This window comes from Saccostrea cucullata, unplaced genomic scaffold (genome assembly GCF_032062105.1).
Source record: "Saccostrea cucullata isolate Sc308-1 unplaced genomic scaffold, CSIRO_AGI_Scuc_v1 ctg3401, whole genome shotgun sequence".
Classification (NCBI taxonomy): domain Eukaryota; kingdom Metazoa; phylum Mollusca; class Bivalvia; order Ostreida; family Ostreidae; genus Saccostrea; species Saccostrea cuccullata.
The window spans coordinates 12,296-30,635 of NW_026933035.1; the positions used below are offsets into that span (position 1 = coordinate 12,296).

At 35.9% G+C, this 18,340-nt stretch overlaps 1 protein-coding gene across 1 annotated transcript; it reads left to right on the forward strand.

The window, feature by feature from the left end:
- The first annotated feature begins 16,452 nt into the window (after positions 1-16,452).
- Positions 16,453-17,700, forward strand: LOC134237055 (uncharacterized). Its single transcript, XM_062719139.1, has 2 exons — positions 16,453-16,999; positions 17,084-17,700. The coding sequence occupies exons 1-2, from the start codon at positions 16,453-16,455 to the stop codon at positions 17,698-17,700; spliced, it is 1,164 nt and encodes a 387-aa protein (XP_062575123.1).
- The last annotated feature ends 640 nt before the right edge of the window (positions 17,701-18,340 follow it).

The window sequence follows — 18,340 nt, forward strand, 5'->3', positions numbered from 1 at the left end:
AATGACGTTTTTTATGCAAAAAGCCCCGTCTTCCCTGAACTCCTCTTACATTTTACAGAGTAGCCTAATCATCTTTGGAGAGATGGTTGGTGGTGTCATGTAGATGTGCAGTAAGGTTTCAGAATTTTGATTTTGCCCTGGGGGGTCAAATGGGGGTCGAAAAATGACGTTTTTTATTCAAAAAGCCCCGTCTTCCCTGAACTCCACTTACATTTTACACAGTAGCCTAATCATCTTTGGAGAGATGGTTGGTGGTGTCATGTAGATGTGCAGTAAGGTTTCAGAATTTTGATTTTGCCCCGGGGGGTCAAATGGGGGTCGAAAAATGACGTTTTTTTATGCAAAAAGCCCTGTTTTCCCTGAACTCCTCTTACATTTTACACAGCAGCCTAATCATCTTTGGGGAGATGGTTGGTGTTGTCATGTAGATTTGCAGTAAGGTTTTGGAATTTTGATTTTGCCCCGGGGGGTCAAATGGGGGTCGAAAAATGACGTTTTTTATGCGAAAAGCCCTGTCTTCCCTGAACTCCCCTTACATTTTACAGAGTAGCCTAATCATCTTTGGGGAGATGGTTTGTGGTGTCATGTAGATGTGCAGTAAGGTTTCGGAATTTTGATTTTGCCTCGGGGGGTCAAATGGGGGTCGAAAAATGATGTTTTTTATGCAAAAAGCCCCGTCTTCCCTGAACTCCTCTTATTTTTTACACAGCAGCCTAATCATCTTTGTGGAGATGGTTGGTGGTGTCATGTAGATGTGCAGTAAGGTTTCGGAATTTTGATTTTGCCCTGGGGGGTCAAATGGGGGTCGAAAAATGACGTTTTTTATGCAAAAAGCCCCGTCTTCCCTGAACTCCTCTTACATTTTACAGAGTAGCCTAATCATCTTTGGGGAGATGGTTGGTGGTGTCATGTAGATGTGCAGTAAGGTTTCGGAATTTTGATTTTGCCCCGGAGGGTCAAATGGGGGTCGAAAAATGACGTTTTTTATGCAAAAAGCCCCGTCTTCCCTGAACTCCTCTTACATTTTACACAGTAGCCTAATCATCTTTGGGGAGATGGTTTGTGGTGTCATGTAGATGTGCAGTAAGGTTTCAGAATTTTGATTTTGCCCTGGGGGGTCAAATGGGGGTCGAAAAATGACGTTTTTTATGCAAAAAGCCCCGTCTTCCCTGAACTCCTCTTACATTTTACACAGTAGCCTAATCATCTTTGGAGAGATGGTTGGTGGTGTCATGTAGATGTGCAGTAAGGTTTCGGAATTTTGATTTTGCCCCGGGGGGTCAAATGGGGGTCGAAAAATGACGTTTTTTTATGCAAAAAGCCCTGTTTTCCCTGAACTCCTCTTACATTTTACACAGCAGCCTAATCATCTTTGGGGAGATGGTTGGTGGTGTCATGTAGATGTGCAGTAAGGTTTTGGAATTTTGATTTTGCCCCGGGGGGTCAAATGGGGGTCGAAAAATGACGTTTTTTATGCGAAAAGCCCTGTCTTCCCTGAACTCCCCTTACATTTTACAGAGTAGCCTAATCATCTTTGGGGAGATGGTTTGTGGTGTCATGTAGATGTGCAGTAAGGTTTCGGAATTTTGATTTTGCCCCGGGGGGTCAAATGGGGGTCGAAAAATGATGTTTTTTATGCAAAAAGCCCCGTCTTCCCTGAACTCCTCTTATTTTTTACACAGAAGCCTAATCATCTTTGTGGAGATGGTTGGTGGTGTCATGTAGATGTGCAGTAAGGTTTCGGAATTTTGATTTTGCCCTGGGGGGTCAAATGGGGGTCGAAAAATGACGTTTTTATGCAAAAAGCCCCATCTTCCCTGAACTCCTCTTACATTTTACAGAGTAGCCTAATCATCTTTGGGGAGATGGTTGGTGGTGTCATGTAGATGTGCAGTAAGGTTTCGGAATTTTGATTTTGCCCCGGAGGGTCAAATGGGGTTCGAAAAATGACGTTTTTTATGCAAAAAGCCCCGTCTTCCCTGAACTCCTCTTACATTTTACACAGTAGCCTAATCATCTTTGGAGAGATGGTTGGTGGTGTCATGTAGATGTGCAGTAAGGTTTCGGAATTTTGATTTTGCCCCGGGGGGTCAAATGGGGGTCGAAAAATGACGTTTTTTTATGCAAAAAGCCCTGTTTTCCCTGAACTCCTCTTACATTTTACACAGCAGCCTAATCAACTTTGGGGAGATGGTTGGTGGTGTCATGTAGATGTGCAGTAAGGTTTCGGAATTTTGATTTTGCCCCAGGGGGTCAAATGGGGGTCGAAAAATGACGTTTTTTATGCAAAAAGCCCCGTCTTCCCTGAACTCCTCTTACATTTTACACAGTAGCCTAATCATCTTTGGAGAGATGGTTGGTGGTGTCATGTAGATGTGCAGTAAGGTTTCGGAATTTTGATTTTGCCCCGGGGGGTCAAATGGGGGTCGAAAAATGACGTTTTTTATGCAAAAAGCCACGTCTTCCCTGAACTCCTCTTACATTTTACACAGTAGCCTAATCATCTTTGGGGAGATGGTTTGTGGTGTCATGTAGATGTGCAGTAAGGTTTCGGAATTTTGATTTTGCCCCAGGGGGTCAAATGGGGGTCGAAAAATGACGTTTTTTATGCAAAAAGCCACGTCTTCCCTGAACTCCTCTTACATTTTACACAGTAGCCTAATCATCTTTGGGGAGATGGTTTGTGGTGTCATGTAGATGTGCTGTAAGGTTTCGGAATTTTGATTTTGCCCCGGGGGGTCAAATGGGGGTCGAAAAATGACGTTTTTTATGCGAAAAGGCCCGTCTTCCCTGAACTCCTCTTACATTTTACACAGTAGCCTAATCATCTTTGGGGAGATGGTTTGTGGTGTCATGTAGATGTGCAGTAAGGTTTCAGAATTTTGATTTTGCCCTGGGGGGTCAAATGGGGGTCGAAAAATGACGTTTTTTATGCAAAAAGCCCCGTCTTCCCTGAACTCCTCTTACATTTTACACAGTAGCCTAATCATCTTTGGAGAGATGGTTGGTGGTGTCATGTAGATGTGCAGTAAGGTTTCGGAATTTTGATTTTGCCCCGGGGGGTCAAATGGGGGTCGAAAAATGACGTTTTTTTATGCACTGATTTTTTAAAACTGATTTAGACATTAATTTTAGAAAAGTGAGGTCAAGGTCACAGGAAAGGTCAAGGTAAAAAAGAGTGAAGTATTGTAAAGCTTACATAAGTATGTATCATCATGTAAAGTTTCATTACACAACTTGAATGGTTTCTTTAAAATAAAGCTAAACAGTAATTTAAGGAGGCTAGGGGGTCAACAAATTATTTTTTTATTAACCACCGGTTATAACTTAAATTTGGGGATATGATATCTTAAGCCGTCAACTATCATTTGGCAAAAAAAAAAATTTCATAAATTTTAGTTTTAAAATTTGATCATTTTATCATTTTTATTATACCTTTATATGGAGCTCTTCTTCTAAAGGAGATCAAAATAGTCTAAAAATGGCCGCAACCACCCAGCCTCTTTAAAGAAAAGTTACGTGAAGGTCAAAGGAAAAGTCAAAGTCAAAAAATATTGCTGCAGTTGGATATTTACATCAGTATGCATCAACATATGAACTTTGATAAAAATATCTAGAAAGTTTCTTTGAGCCCAATGGAAAGACAGATGGAAGGGTGGAGGACGGACATGACAAAAACTATACATGTATTCCTAATCATGGTGTGGCATAAAAAACTTGAATCTACATTATATGACGATGTTTCCATCTATCAAGATTATACAAGCAAATTCAAAGAATTGTGGTCCTCTGCTTTCTGTGATTTAGTGAATGGGATGCCATAATTTATGGCATATTATGTCATTGAATATGCACCCATATCATATATCAATTTTTGAAAATTAGGTCAAAGGGTTAAAATCATAGCATGTTCTGAAACATTTTGTTGCAGGTAATGTACATTTCAAATATAAAAGTCATATCTCTTTTGAATCAAACTTTATATATACAATATAATATTTTTGAAAAGTAGGTTAAACTTCTAGGTCAAGGTCACAGAGTCAAAAGTAATGATATATTTAGAAAAGTCTTTTCACATGTAATAAACATGTATAATTTGAATGCCCTTTCTTTTCTCTTTCAAATTGATCAATTTAAAATGTTATTTTTTGGAAAGTAGGTAAAACTTTAAGGTCAAGGTCTCACTTGGGTTAAAAAATCATAGTATATTTAGAAAGTTTTGTGGTAATGTACATGTGAAATAGGAAAGCAGTATCTCTTATTATTCAAAAGTTATGACCAAGGTTAAAGCTGTCAATAAAATGTACAAACTGACAGACAAATGAGATTTAACGTCCCCTCCCTTTCCCCAAAACGGGGGACAATAATGCCCTTGCTGTTCTTGAGAAGAAGATTTATGATGGAAAAAATCCCCTGCATATTTCTTAACGCAAATCAATATTGTGTTTTTATGTCATTTTGTTTGTTATTAAACATCCCTCTCAGGAATTTTTCACTCATATGGAGACACCACCACTTGAAAAATAATGAGGACAAGTTAGATTTGAGGTCAACATTCATTTTAGGAGACAAAACAAACAAATCCATTGTAAAAGAAAAATGTCTAAGGAACAATACAACATGACTTGAAAAATTAACTTTGTTTGGCCTATCGAATTCCAATGTAGTCATGTGACTTCTCTTGATATAATGTAAACAAAGCGTAAAATAGCACTGATGCACTCAATATAGGTCGTAATAAATAAAAAATTTTTGGACTTTATCGTCATACTTATTTGGTATTAATGGATTTGACTGTTAATCAACTAAGAATTTTTTTCATACTATTTTTTTTTACCTGTTTTGACCTCATTGTCGTCTGTAGTTGTAAATATGACGTAATCAATCGTAGTAAACTGTTTCTCACGGTGTGCGCAGTCGCCGACCAAATCTCGCGAGATTCGAGAGAAAAACAAAAGGGACACGACTCTAGGACCATAACGAATTTAGGGCCTCCGACGATATATACTGGAGGAAATAAAAATGACTTTGTATGCCCTAAGTGTCCCTCCACCTTAGTAAACCGACCCAAACATAACTTCTTTTTTTTTTAGCTTCTCAGGAAATTCTGGTCTGGAAACCCCCCTCCCTCCCAGTCCCAGAAAAAAATCCTGGATCTTGTAACTGAATGTAACGTTGATAACGGGGGATAACTCTTCAGAATGTCAAAGCATCGGATGACCTTTGATCCTTTAAACTTGAACCTAACCGTTTGCATTTCAGACTATTTTACCCAAATCTATACCAAAACTTTGTACTTACCGATTGTCATTATTTAGGTCCTGTAATCTTCATGAAATATAATCCAATTAAAACACAAAATGAAATAATTCCTATATGCAATGATGTGTATACCACACTAGTAGCCTACTGCACGTGCAGTGAAATCTAAAAATGATAATGCCAATGGTAAAACTAGTACTTAAGTTGGGTACGTGACGGAAGCCCAATGTGATGCAGGTGTTCAAATACATGTATAGTGCAAGAACAAATTGAAAATTATAACTTACGAAAGATGTTTTATCTTAACTTTCCATCTAGGCCTATTTCCAAAAACAGGCAAATTAGGTGTGTTTGTGTGTGTGTGTTGATGGGAGAGGGGTGGGGGTTGACTAAATTGATTGTGTATATATGGCAGCTTTCAAGAAGTTTAGAACTGCCTTGTCAAATATAAATAAACTTTGCACATTTTGAAAAATTCATCAAAAACTCTTTACACTAATTTGAATAATATTATTTGTTGATTTATAGATATGAGAAAATAGATTTAAAAAGTTCCAATTATGTGCCAAAAATTTATAACCCCCCCCCCCCCTTTTATCAAACCTTATTTACATCATTAATTAATTCTGCTGTTTAATTCAGACTAGTAATGAATTAAGGATATGAAATACTTATTAGATGGAGGCCCATGGGTCACATGGTCACCTGAGCATATTATGCTCAATTTGATAAAACATGTAATATGTAAATTATTGAATTATATTGACTTTTTCCTTGGTAAAGCCCAATATGAAGAAGTGTGCATTTAGAGGCAAACACCTTAGTGCGGGTATTACTGTCTCATGACAGCATCTAGTTTATTGTTTGCTCACTTCAAGTTTTTCATATGAGACTAAAAATATATGTTTCTTTGTAAAATCATTTCTTCAATAAATCATATATCATTAATCACTCATAAAGTTAATCTCGAACATAGTAAGAATATGCATCAACTTTACAACTGTCCATTTATGTAAAATTAATTTACTGAGTATTTTGCCTCTTTACGAGTTTCCATATTTAGGTACATCCTTATGGTACTCCGAAGTCTAGCTGTGTACAGCAGGCCAATTGATATATTCATGGAATCTTCTTGTTCTCACGAGAACACAATGTACACAGTGTAAGGACTAGGGACTTCAGATAATCTACTTAAAAATTGTAAGGAACATTATTTGATTAATAAAAGTTTAGTCTTAAAAAATATAGAGGAACAAATAAAAGACAACTTGAAAATGATAAAATCTCTGAAGAGATTTAATTTCGAAACAAGTTTCAAACAGTCCAATCACCCTTTGATGCCTCGTGTCAATAGAAGGAGTCCGCAGCGGGTGTGAGCAATCATCAAGGGATGCTTAGTTTTTCTAAGCAGCTGATCCCACCTTGAGAATCCTCTAGAGTCCACTAGAGTCAATGTTTTATATTCACAGATATGTCTTGTTTGTAGGGTTGTTTTTTTTTTTGGAAATCGATTATTTTTTCATTCACTAGAAAGCATAGAAACCGGGAACAATATGCACAGATAGAGCTTCTGTCAAGCGCTGAGCACTTAATGTGCATTTACACCAGACAGGCGTCTAAAGGTTTTAAACAAGATCTATGAATTACAACAAATGTGTCGACTCTTAGAAAACATGCTTTTTAAATTTGAATTCATGATATTGATTCACTTCAATTTTCTGTCAAATTTCTTGCCTTTGTGTCGTCACTGTGAACTATACGATAATGAACAGTATTAAAGCTAAAAACTCCATTAAATAAAGGTTATTTTGGCTAGGATGTGTTGTGTGAATATATTTAATTCCCTACTGAGAGTAATAAAGAGGATGAAGAGATAAAGATATTAAATGACGAAGTGATATTAACTAGTTGTCTCTATGTATTGTATATACATGTAAATACCCCCAAATAAAATATAAAAAAAATAAAGAGGACAGATGTAAAAAAAAAAATCTCCATAAAACAACTTAGAACGAAGATCGAAATAGCGAAGCAATCGCTGTGTTTGAAAAGTATGATTTTTTTTTCAGAAATAATTTTCTTCTAAAATATTAATCATTTGATTCTCTTATTTCTTAGAATTGGATTATCACAGCTAAGGAAATACATGTATGTGCAGTCGTGTCTATGATTACTTGTTGACGCTTATTTATTTGCTCACATAACTAAAAAAGATCTAGAACCAAGATTGAATGACAGTATCATGCGGTGGCGATGTCAGCAAAATGTTTACTTTTTGGCTTCCTTTCAATCTCGTTCAGACATTTATATTACATAGAAATTGAAAGATTCTATTTCAGAACTCATGACAAAGATCAAGGGAAAAGCTGGAACTGTGTAATGATATTACATATGTCAGCCTGAAGGAAAACGAGTAAGACTAAACCAGTCTCTTCGTGTTCTACCACATCCAACAAACTTTTATCAATCTTCTTCTATCCACACGATATTGGATGTTATTTTTAAAGAATTTGTAGAGTTAGATAAATTTGTATTTGTACAGTATATTTTTAATAAATCTTAAATTGGTTTATATGTATGTATATATGTCTATAACTCAGAAGGGTACAACACTTATTCTAAACCAAAAGGATTAATTAAAGATGGAGAGAAAAAAAATCTCATACTTGAAAATATGTCACCAGGTTCCTTATAAATAAAGTAAGGAACACAGTTAGTGCCCATCGTAAATCCAACGGTTTGTTGAAAGACCTGACCCTCGAAGACTACAGAAGTGTTGTCCATGAGACCATTTTTAAAATAATGTTTGCTTGCCCTCCCCCGACTCGGGGTTAAAGTATTGGGTCAGTAGTTAGTTGGGAAAATCTTTTTACCAGAAAATTATTTCAATATATATATATATTTGTTGGTCAGATAAAAGAAATACAAAGAAAAAATATCGTGCCTGGGATGTAAAAAAAAAAATGAGGCGGATCATCAATAGTCAGTCGCTCGGGAGATGGCAATCAAAATATTTTTTAAAGATGGCCTGAGAATTTCTGCGTACATTTAATATGAATTTCAATGTTCATGTGTGTACAATCAGAGTGGTTTTAAGCGAAGTAATATTGCTGTGAAAATTTCAAAGGTTTGAATTTAACTTAATTAAAGAAGCATTTCTATTATATGCTGTCAAAGGTTCTGTTAATTTATAACAATCAGTCTTCATCTACGGGTTATTTTTTAACCAGTATTGCTTATATATATTGTGTTGTATGAATGTAAGTATCTCGCAATTTAGAGTATTTTAGATGACAAAGAGAAGATGGTAGCACATAATAAAGCAATCATGGTAGATTGTCTCTCAGTTTGGTTTGTATTAAATAACCAAACGAAATAAACGTATTGTACATAAATAACTAAATTAAAGAAATAAACAGGATCTTTTTTTTCATTTTCTTGAAATTGCATAATTTAACTTTAGGAAATAAGTGCAGTCGTGTCTCAGGTTATTTTTTCGACGTCTATTTACGTATCATATACATAACTAAAACAGAGCCGAGGCTAATTGACAGTATCTCGCGGAGGATATATCAGCAAAACGATTTTTGGCTTCTTTTCCATCTTTTTCAGTCAATTATATTACACAGAAATTGAAAGATTCCATTTCAGAACTCATGACAAAAAGCAAGGAGAAAAAACGATAACTGTTGATGAATTCATCTAGATCTGTCTTTGCCTAATCTCAAAGAAAACGAGTGTCATACATTGAAATTAATACAATACACGAGAGATCTAAAATGACATACACAAACGGAACAATTTGCATTTAAACAAAAATGATGAAAAGTTGACCTTCAAAAATACAAAATACATAAAGTTTGGTAAAAAGGGTAGACATTTCCTTGCCCAAAATTTCTGTGCATTTGTTTTCAAGCAAAACTTTGTTAAAAGATACTAAATATGATTAAAATCAGATCTCCCTGAATGGAACATTGAACAGATTTGACTGATTCCCCCTTTCCGAGCCTGTCTAAAAAAGCAGACAAAATAATGTAAAATAATAAAAAAAATACTTTCACTAACTTTGATATATAAAAAGACAATTTCGAGGAGAATAAGTAGAAAGATTAAGACATGAAACTTAAATAAATATAATATTGTATTATCCTCATGATTCTTAACATTTTCTAATCATAATTAATTTTCCAGTTGTTTTATCACCTGAGTAACGGTAGATGATAAGCAACCATTTTTCTTTACAAGATACCTATTCTATAATTTCTTTGGTTGATTTATTTCAGCTTGTAGAAATGTTTCCTTAAAATTCTCCGCCTGAATTGGGCGGTTCCATTCTTTGGGGGGATTCATATATAAACAAATAGATCTTTTTTTCATATCACAGATAACCTTGAATTTTCTAAGATTCATAGTAAGGATTTTTGGCTATTAATCTTACATATTTTTGTTGCGTGAACATCTCAGTATCTTAATGATGAAGAGATGCTTAAACACGGATAAGTAATCATGGATGATTATTTCTGTTCTTGGTTTGCATGGCTCAGTAACTGACAGATGAAAATCTTCTTCCTTTATCAACCATTAATACAGAAATTAGAAGATGGCGAACAATAATAATGCTCAAATGTCCATTGAAAAAACACATATTGGGAGCAGGGCTTATGCGGACCCTTCAGAAACACCAGAGATGGGATCAGGCGTCATACAGGAGAAGACATCCTCTGTCAACCGGTCACTCCCGCCGTGTGCTCCTTTTCATGATTGGGCAATCGGAAAAGTTTAAATAAAACAGTATGAAAGAAAGAAATATTAATGTTTTTTAGAATCAAGATACTCTAGCTCTGTGCATATAATTACTGAGTACATTGTAAAATACTTTTTAAGATGAACCTTCATTCTTAAGTCTTGAAACTGTATAATATAATAATGATTGAGTCCTTGAAAAATATCGATTCACACGTCTTAGCTAAAGTTGCAGTAGATAATACTGGGTATGTTCTGAAAAAGGCAGGTTTCATATTTTAACGGCTTTGGTGCAGACATTGATGTGCAAATTCATGAATACAACTAAGAAATCAATTATAAATACAATATACCATACGGGCATATGTAGTACATGTGCATGATTACGCAGATAATTGTTCAATACATGAATTGTGATAACGTTTGAATACGCAAAATTTTGTACACGTACATTATCGATTCAGAGGTCGTAGGTACGAAACACCACCATGAGTGGCATTATCAAAACAAAATCTGTATTTCTTGCTTCTTTTCTATCTTGTATCAAATTTGATCCAGGAATCAGAAACCCAATTTTAGCATACACGTAGATTATCTGTAGAAATTATGTCAGATTAAGTAAACTATTGTAATCGAATATCACCAAAATCTTTTTACAACAAACAGAAAACGTTCCAGTCATTTCCGTTTTATCAATTCACCCCCAATCTTATCAATATCTCATTGGCACCAAAAAGTGTAAATATTTCATTACTTTGAAAACATATTTGAAAAAATAAAACACACATTGTTAGCAGAGCAATCATGGATCTATCTAAGCAGAGCTAGGATCAAGTGCCATTGAGGAGTGAACATCCCATATCGATTTGTCATATCCGCAATGTGCCCGTTGTCAAGAATAATCGGGTAAACATACAGAAAACGAAGTGTGCCTTAACACATGGTACATGTACAAAAGACCTCAGTCAATGCTTCATCAAACGATTGGTAATCTGTGATCATTACTGTAAAAGTTGTTTAATTTCTGAATTTCAAATGGTCTTCCTCTCTGCTTTGCATTTTCTAAAATTATACCGTTATTAGTCTATTTAAATAATACTGCTAGGTACAATATTTGCATTTCCTTAAAAAAAACCCAAAACAATTCCATGTACAAAATATAAATTCGTCGTTGCAGAAGAATAATATCTCCGTGTACAGGACTGTTTCACTGTACATTTTATTTATGCATGCGCAGAACTGACATTTAAATTACTGTTTAGGTTTCCTTAATCCATTGTAAGTAATTATTTAGCTGTATTTACATGTTGTCATACATGACCATTTGATTCGTAATTTAGAGTACCGATATCTAATACAATGAAAGGCCTTATAAGTAGTAGATAGTGATTGTTTTTATGCTACTTTGAGGTGCAAATTGATTTGAGGTGGAGAGGTGGGCTTTAAAGGCGGAAGTATAAAGTAAATCCGGATGCTAATAATGACTATATGTAATTATAGGGAAGCAAACCCGGATGATTTTTACTGATGATTAGCTAATACGCATACGTTTAGTTCAATGAATATATTTCTTTTAATATAATGACAGGTTAAAACTAACATGTCAATAATGTATAAAGATTCTAAAGTGTGTCCATTATTGAAATAAGACGTATATGTACTGCTTTGATTCATAAAAAATCATTTGAAAAGAACGGTTTCGTGTATGTCTAGCATATACAAATGAGAGGAGAAATTTTAAACATGTGGTCTGAGGCAAGACACAAGTTTTATAACCAAACCTCGAAAGATGATAAACAACCTGACCATTTGATAAACTTAAGAGAAGAAATACAAAGAGACACAGAGAAGTGGGAATGGGCGCGATATAGCGAACACCTTGTCTATAGCTTTGGAGACATTTGCACGACTCCTGTAAAAGCAATCATACACCAAGTGAATTGTTTAGCTATTCGTTCTCATGGCCTTTCTAAGTATATAGCTCATAAATTTCCATGGGCAGATATTTACAAAACGCGAAGAGGAGAAGAAGGGCGCAACCTTGCTATTCCCGAGGACAGAGGGACTCCTGGAACTGTAAAGATTCTGCGTTCACCCAACGGTCGTTCACCAGATGTAGTGTGTTTTCTGAGTCAGTGGGATATGGGTCGTACAGCACAATACCGCAAAATACCACCTTATGAGGACCTTCCACTTGAACGAGAATTCTGGTTTAAGCAATGTCTGAATGAACTATCGATAGAAGGTTACGAGAGCATAGCTTTCCCATATAAAATTGGATGTGGCCTAGCTGGGGGAAAATGGCTCAAATATCATCTCATGATAAAAGAATTTGCTTCGAAATATGAGGGTCAAGTATACGTGGTGAGAAACGAGAACATTCGTTAAATATTTTATATTTATATCTTTTCTATAAAGCTCTTTAGGAAAAGTAACGGAACCATGACTCTCCTTACAAAATATTACTTTAACCCAATGATGCAAGTGATCATATAATGAAAGGAAAGGAACTGGATTTATCTTCGCTTGGTATTAGCGTCTTTTTGAGGTGTATATGTCAATGATGAATCATGCTCTAAACTTGGTCACGGATGTTATCCAGATGTTAATTTAGGATGAAAATGAGGTAATGAAGGAAACAAACCCGGATTTTGAACACGGATATGACGTTGTAAAGTTACTAATTTCCGTAAACGTCTCCAGTATTTTGTCATTTAATCGCTAGCATTCAGGGTGACAACATGTTTTCTTCTTGCTGTAAATTATCTTTAGAGAATGATCGCTTCATTGAGATATACACTACGAAAAACAACGAAAAAAGAGTAGACCTTCGCGAATGGAAAACGGATCGCTATGCAACAAAGAAGGGGATTAGTTTAAGGCTGGACCTTTTTAAAACATTCACACTGGCTCTCGATATGATTGATACAGCTTTAAACAATAACGAAAATCTACACTACCACATGGGCTCCAACATTTTCTGTTCAGTTCAAAAAGACAATCCGTGTGTGAACATACGGCAGTATTGGAAACCCCCAAATACTGATATACTCGTGCCAACAAAAAAAGGGACTATGTCTTAGACCTATGGAGTACAGAACACTGAAAAAGTGTAGCTGAAATAGAAAAAGTCGTTCCGGAACTTGAATCGCTCGTACCTTGCTTTTTGCGCGAGGATCATATGAACCAATTAGGCATGCTTAGATGTCCTACTTGCAACCCGCTGGAGTATGTGAACTGGTGAGAAGAGACGAGGCAAACAAGAAGACAGCTTTTAAAGACTTTCATAACCTAATATTCATCATTATTGCTTATGTATCATTTGTAAAAAGATGATCGAGATTCTGAAGTGAACATGTACAAATGACGTTTAAACAATGTAGATATATTGCTTGTGGGTAAAATATGTAAAGAAGTATATTTATGCATACAGATGTAATAAACATGTTTATTTAAACGTTTATGAATCTTCATTGTTATTTAATCATATGACTCAGCTAGGATATATACGGTATGTATATATTTCTCAAAAATTTATAGTTAATTTATTTGCTGGAATAATGAGGTTGACAAACGTCGTGTACCAAGGAGACATGAACTGTCTTATCAATCTTCAACAACTAACATACCGTTTAATTAACGTGTGGTTCGATCCCCTCAAATTTCCAGGGGTTATTTTTCAACATAGAAAAATAGGAGGGAACTGTTTAATATTTTCCAATGGAAAGATAAATTGCAGCGGAGCATGCGATAGTTTTAATACTGGACTAAAACGACTGAGAAGGTATGCTCGCTACATTCAACGAATTGGATATGACGTCGTACTTACTAACGTACATATTGTCACCGCCTCCGCGTTTCACAAACTATCTAATCGTTTAGATGTAAATTCAATTTCTCCCGCCTTAAAATTTTCTTATGATCCTGAATTATTTCCTGCTGTAATGTAGCGACGAAATGATATTCATTTTACATGTCACTTAAGTGGGAGCGTGTTAATTACTGGCATAAAACGAGTCAAGGATCTAGATGAGATTGTGTACCCAACTATAGTAGAAATAGAAACCTCATTATAAGAAGAAGAAAAGTTTTATTTAGTTCTAAGTATTTTATACAATAATCATGACGTACGAAGACTATTTAAAATCCATCTATTACGATGCAAAGCACCCCGGGTCCCTTAGTGGTTTGGAGAAGCTATATCGAGCTGTTCGAAAGGAAGGAAAATATGTACTCAGTCGATCTAAAATCAAAAAATGGTTACAAAAGCAAGAAACCTTTACTCTACATAAGCAAATCAATAGAAAATTCAAACGCGCGAAAGTTATTGTACCGGGAATTGGATACCAGTGGGACGTAGACACAGCCTTCATGACTTCTTATCGAAAGGAAAACGACGGATATGCTTATTTTCTAGTACTTATAGACGTTTTTTCAAAATTTGTTTGGACTGTTCCCTTAAAATCTACGAAGGGTTCTGAGATGACTAAAGCATTAAAAGTTGTGTTTTTACACTCTACACCTCCTGCAAAACTGCGTAGTGACAAAGGAGTTGAATATGTCAGTAAAGAGGTTCAACAATTACTGAAACAGAAAGGTATTTCTCACTTTTTTACTCAAAACGAAATGAAAGCAAACTATGCCGAAAGAGTTATAAAAACTTTAAAATCTCGATTGAGTCGATACATGACAAAACACCAGACTCATCGATGGGTGAACATCTTACCTAAAGTCACCGAAAGTTATAATTCTACTTATCATCGTTCCATCAAAATGGCTCCAAACCAAGTGAAAAAGAGCAACGAACCCTACATTTGGATGAAGAATTACGATTATGCTTGCAGTGACAGTTCAAATTTTACGCATTCAAAACACGTAAAGAACGTACAATATAAGTTTAAAATTGGTGACATGGTTCGCATTTCTCGGTTGCGAGGAGCGTTTGATCGAGAATACGATGAACGATGGAGTGGAGAGCATTTTGTCGTGAAATCTCGCTCTATCAAACAAGGTATACCGATTTACGAAATACAGGATATCGATGGAGAAGACATAAAAGGTAGTTTTTACCAACAAGAGTTGCAAAAAGTAACAATCACAGATGACACATTGTATAGAATCGAAAAGATAATAAAATACAAGGGGAACCAAGCTTTGGTTAAATGGTATGGATGGCCCAAGAAATTCAATAGTTACATCCCTCGATCGTCGCTAAAATATTATAAGAATTCTTAGATTATACTATTAAAACTGTTCAAAAATGGAGCAATCTCGCGTGATGCAAAATGCCGATTTTTTAAGAGAACTCGGGCATGCGAATTACATTCGACAACGTGTCATTATACAGAGAGCTAATCAACGACAGATTTCCGCTCTCAGTGATGTTGTACGACATCTGCTTGATAGAACAATACCCATACTATCACACGACCGCAGCTTTTTCCGTCAACACAACTTAGTCATGAGGACTCTGTCAAGTTCTAGAGTTTCGGTGTCCCGTAAGAAAAGAACATTACTGACGCATCATACACTGATTCCCAGTCTTCTAAGAGACTACTACTTAGCTAGAATACTTATTTTATCCATCAGGAACAGCGAGTCCTAAGGTTATAAGAAGTTGGTTAACCTAAAGGAGAAAACACGAAAAAGAAGCAATGGCCGTATATCTTTTCATAGACAGCAGAGACTCTACCGTTTTCCATCCTTCCAACACTTCTGATGACTTTCTTGTGACGCTGCCAAAAGCTTACTTGATAGATGACTCGTGGGAATGTGCCATTTTAGAATTAAACATTGATATACTCGATGATGTTAGTACAGCTAAATTGTATGTATGTTGTGACATCATAGGCGATAGTTACGTCAAAAATACGATGTTACCAATTTTGAGAGCCATCACGTTAAAAAGAGGAATTAATCAGATAATCTACACAAATCCCTTTTACATGACAGTTTCTAAACAGGAAATCAGTCAAATAAGAATATTTATAAGAAACAAAGACTTGAGTGTTCTTCATTCTCAAGTTAATTTTTTCAATTGTACTCTGTGTTTGCGTAAAAAGAAATTATGGGATCAGTAGAAGTATACGACTACAAGAAAATGCAATGGGTACCATACATTCCGAACATCGATAAATGGGTTCGCCATTTTGAAGATATTTCTGCTGGAAGAGTTCGACCGGACTACAAGGGGCGTTACATTGTAGGAAGTGGTTCTCATAACCGAACAGTACCTCCCAGTCAAGAACATAAACCCACCGTAAAGCTTGTGACACCAGTAGCACAAGCCATCGAAATGGCTAGATCCGAATTAGAGCGCGAACAAGACAACTCTCCAAATGAGGATAAATTTATAAGAAGGAAAAGATTCTTAGCCCCGCCTGGTAAACGCAACAATAAACCTAGGACCAAGAAACCTAAATTCGATACACAATTCGACGATTAGTCATGGATGAAAATCATTTAAATCAACTCTCCCTTTTTGAATCACCTCCCGTCGATACGACCATTCAAACGAGAGAATGGGTGGAATTTAGACCTATCAATCAAATATCAGAGTACTCTGCTTTGGAATTTAACATACCACCACTCTCTACGGGTTACATGGATCTTAGAAATAGTCGGTTAAAAGTCAAATTGAGAATACTGAATTCCTTGAACAATCCTATCACGAAAGAAGATGCTGTGGGTTTGGTGAATCTACCTTTACACACCATATTTGCTCAGGTAGACACCAGTCTACAGCAAACCCCTGTATCTCAGTTGGGCACAAACTATCCTTACAAGGCCTACATCGACACTCTCTTGACTACCTCCGCTGACAACTACGGAGTGCGATACCCTCAACTTTTTATTAAGGACTCCAACAATCCCGACGATGCCGATCCTATCAAGGGCCTGAATTCAGGATTGTACCTACGTTATGTATTTACTCAAGAAGGCAAAATACTAGATTTGGAAGGCCCCCTGCAGATTGACCTCTTCCAGCAGGAACGTTTAATTTTAAACGGAGTATCACTTTCGCTAAAATTGTGGCCCAGTAAAGATGCCTTTTAACTGATGTCAGTGTCTGGTTTAGATTACAAAGTTCAGATTGTCGATGCGAGTTTTAAGCTATGTATTCAGAGACCGAATCCTGCCCTGACCATGGCCCATGTCAAAATGCTAGAAAAGTCTCCTGCAATATATCCTTACGTATTTTCTAATCTGAAAATAGCTTCCATCGCTAAAGGAGAATTCGGTTTTACCATGGACGACGTATTTCAGGGAGAAGTTCCCTCCACCCTCATTCTGGGACTGGTTTCTAGCAGTGCCTTTAGTGGAAGTTATAAGAAGTCACCCTTTAACTTTCAACATTTTGATTGTAATTTTGTAGCTTTCTACGTGGACGGACAGTCTTTTCCCTCCAAACCTTTACAACCCAACTATAATGCCGATACTTACTTGGAAGCTTACCAAACCTTAGTTTCGGGTAGAGAAAACGTTTATGTTGAACGTGAAGAATACCCAAAAGGCAATGCCCTTTACGTATTGGACATCAATCCCTACATAGATTTTAACACAAGAAGAAAAGGGCATTGTCGCCTAGAACTCAAATTCGCATTTCCATTACCAGAGAGCGTAACATTAATTTTATATGGAAAGTTTCCACAAGTTCTCCACATCGACCAATCTCGAAGCATCATATTCAAATGAACAACTTTGAATTGAAATCTTATTTGTCGAGATATGACGTAAAAGTTACGTGTGCTGATGAATTGCCAACCAACACCAGGAAACATAGGTTTTGGGTAGTTAATACAGACAGTTGCGGAGGAAGAGGCAAGCATTGGGTCGCTTTTCACTTTCCTTTAAGAGGTCCAGCAGAATTTTTTGATTCTCTGGGAAACTCTCCGGAATTTTACCACACCAGATTCAGATACATTTTGACAATTAACGGTCCTAAATATCAATACTCCGATTCTAGAATCCAATCAGAAACGTCAAGTGTGTGTGGACATTATTGTATTTATTTCATTGTTAAAAGAAATGTGGGATTTTCTATGAAAAATATTATGCATGATTTTAGTGTATCACATTTGCATGAAAACGACCGTTTGGTCTCTGACTATGTAAAACAATTACATCAATAAAATTATACGAACAATTTTCCTTTTACGTTGATTTTTTTTTAATTTGACATTAATACTAGGTATTAAATATTTTAATAAAAATTAAACATAAAAGAATTATTTTGTGTCTTAATTGCTGCTAACAGAAACCTTCAAGTAGATTTCATACTAAGTAACGATAAAACACAGATTTGACTGAAATTATTAGTTATTATCATTTAATA